The 2,886-nt window shown below is 33.5% G+C and overlaps 1 protein-coding gene across 1 annotated transcript; it reads right to left on the bottom strand.

Moving 5' to 3' along the window:
• Nucleotides 1–802: 802 nt before the first annotated feature.
• Nucleotides 803–2,021, bottom strand: mRpL13 (mitochondrial ribosomal protein L13). The gene has a single exon (XM_090382382.1). It carries the CDS (start codon nt 1,951–1,953, stop codon nt 1,402–1,404), a length of 552 nt encoding a protein of 183 aa, XP_090238508.1. The 5' UTR covers nt 1,954–2,021; the 3' UTR covers nt 803–1,401.
• Between the last annotated feature and the right edge of the window lie 865 nt (nt 2,022–2,886).

Genomic DNA, 2,886 nt, shown 5'->3' with positions numbered 1-2,886 from the left:
TCCCAGTGTATACCGTATTTTCATTAGACTTAAACCAATTAAATCTACTTTACGCGTTCTACTTACAATATTATATATATACACATTATGGCTGTAGGGTACGTTTTGCTATTGCAGTGTCCCTGATCCATAAGCTATATTACTATTTTACTACTATTATTATTATCCTTTTCTAGCGGCACTCCACCCCCTATATTAATTAGCTTCTTGGTACCATTATTCATTACTATATATATATAGACAAAAAAGGTAATTATCAGTGTATTTGGTAGGGGAGTTGAGCTATCAGGTGTAATAACCACAGAAGAATTGAGAGACCCTGTATGCTAAAAAAACAAATTACCTGAAATAAAATGCAGTATAGTATTTAAAAACAAATTATCTGAAATATTAACTGCATTTTATTTCAGGTAATTTGTTTTTTTAGCATACAGATTCTCTCAATTCTTCCGTGGTTATTACACCTGATAGCTCTACTCCCCTACCAAATACACTGATAATTACCTTTTTTGTCTATTTTTCATTATGGTTGCTGGTTTTCTCTATGTTTAACGTAGTACCTCGGATCCATAACCCAGTCTTATATATTTTTATATAATTTTTATAAAATTTAATAAGACTCAGTAATTTCACTGCACCTTTATCATTTCTTATATATATATATATAAACAAATAACAATTTGATTTCATTACAGGAACAAAACAGGTATGATTATGAATTAAAATATAACAAAAATAAATCCAAAACACAAATTTTTAGCATATATAGGAATGCATTTTTATATAGCATGATCAGGTACAACTATAATCAAATGAAAATGCTTCACAGACAAATTCGTATATCCTTTATTTCAAATGTAAATGTTTAGTTTGGCATTTAATAGTGCATGGGTAACTAAGTCCATATTTCGTCATTAGATGTTTAAATTTAGACTCTATACTTTCATTGTGAACATAGAGCCATGTATGGTGCATCTTTTATACTTGGCTATGGATGGCCCCAATTACAAGAAAGATTTGTTGTCGGTGTAAATGCTAATGTAAGTTCACAGAATCGAGTGCACTTACACAAAAATTTACACACACAATAAATCTTTGTGAAATAATATGTAATTCTAGTATCTGTGTTGCCTAATTTTGATATTATGTACTATCCTGCATTACTATAATAAAATAAAATAAACACTATATTTTAATAAATTGTGGGGACACTATACAGGAATTTTTTGAATATGCAGACCTTTATTAGAATGTGTAATGCCACATATTCGTAAGAAACTAATCAAAAGGAAGGATAAAAAAAAAAGAATAGTTTCGAGGAGGAACTACATCAAACACACCATTTACAAGAAGTTACTAAAATAATAAATGAAAATTAGAACGTAATTACACACTGTTAAATCACGTGAAAACAAATTCCTCGGGCCACTCAAAAATTTTCGGATAGTTTTTAATTTCTTCTTCTGTATAATCACTTAACTTCTTTGGTACATGCCGAAGCTGGCGCATTTGATCACTGATGTTTATTAACATATTTTCTGGAATCTTGTCATCAGGAAAAAGGTGAAGTCGTTGCATTGCTGTTTGTCGCATTATTGTTGGACGTAATGCTTTATAGACGGCTTTCCACAACACCTTTGTAGGATCTTTATCTTGCAATTCCCACGCAAAAGTCCACGATGCCCCACCGGCATAGCCAGTATGATGATAATATACTCTGTATTTCCACTCGTAATTTGGAAGCGCAATATGCTTGGTATTTATTACCACTACGTGATCGCCTAAATCGCTCTCTTTGTGATAAATAGGTTTATGTTTGCCATATAAATATTTGGCAATTTTTTCCGCCGAATCTAAAGGATTTTGCCATTTGGCATCATAAAGATACCAAAGACGAGAAAAGGTCGCCCACTGTTGAACGCGTTTATGCTTAGAAAAAATTTGATACACCATTTCCTAAAACTTACAATCCATTAACAAAACACTACCATTCCAGAAAACATACCAATACTAGAAACAGTAATAACGACCTCTGTCGACATTTCGAAAGCGCCCTCTACTCTTATGTTTTAAACAATTTAACTAAATCACGTAACATTAAAAATTCAAAAAAATTTTAATTGGAATTTTCAACTTCAATCGTAAACACTATTGTCCTAATATACCATAAAAATGTAACAATGATTATTCATTGCATGCGGCATCACACGTACTTTGTCTTGCCTTAACCACACCGTCGGTATCTGCTGGTAAACCATCCGTCGGTATCTACTGGTAAAATTGCATGGTAACCACGAACAAACATAAGAAACGCAAGGAGAAAACCAGAAACCCCACAGTTAAAAACATCCGTTTCATTGTGTGTGTGCCAAAATCGTTACTTTTTTCCGCGGATTTCATCCAGCATTTTCGAAATGCAAAAGGTTTTAAATTTTTTGTTTAAACGTGTGTTTAATCTGTGTTGCCTAATTTTGATATTATGTACTATCCTGCATTACTATAATAAGATATGCAACGTCGTGTATCATTTATAAACCGTCAGAAATATCTAAAAAATGTTTTAAGACCTTTTCCATGAGGTGTGAGGTGGACGTGATTATAACCATTGTGCTACTCGGGAGCAGAAACGTTTCTAGGGTATGTGGTGCCGGTGTCAATTGAAAAGTTGCACCACCCCCCCCCCTTTAAAATTTTCTTCATATGTGTTTCTAAGTGTCAGGTTTTCAGTTACCCCTTTAACGTTGGCGCTGGGTGCAATGCACCACTTTCACCCTGGAAACGGAATGCCCATGCTCGCGAGGACACTTAGTCCTACCGTAACGAGAATGAATTGAAGGTCATAGCCATCACAGTCTTTTTTAAGAAGTACACAGGGTAAATGAAGTA

The sequence above is a fragment of the Mastigoproctus giganteus genome, chromosome 10 (assembly GCF_048544385.1).
Source record: "Mastigoproctus giganteus isolate SK-2022 chromosome 10, ASM4854438v1, whole genome shotgun sequence".
NCBI lineage: Eukaryota > Metazoa > Arthropoda > Arachnida > Uropygi > Thelyphonidae > Mastigoproctus > Mastigoproctus giganteus.
The sequence above is the reverse complement of the archived record's forward strand: the minus strand, read 5'-3'. Positions and strand labels throughout refer to the sequence as shown.

Coding starts and splice junctions, on each gene's coding strand:
- mRpL13 (XM_090382382.1), bottom strand. CDS start 1,953: ATGGTGTATCAAATTTTTTCTAAGCATAAACGCGTTCAACAGTGGGCG.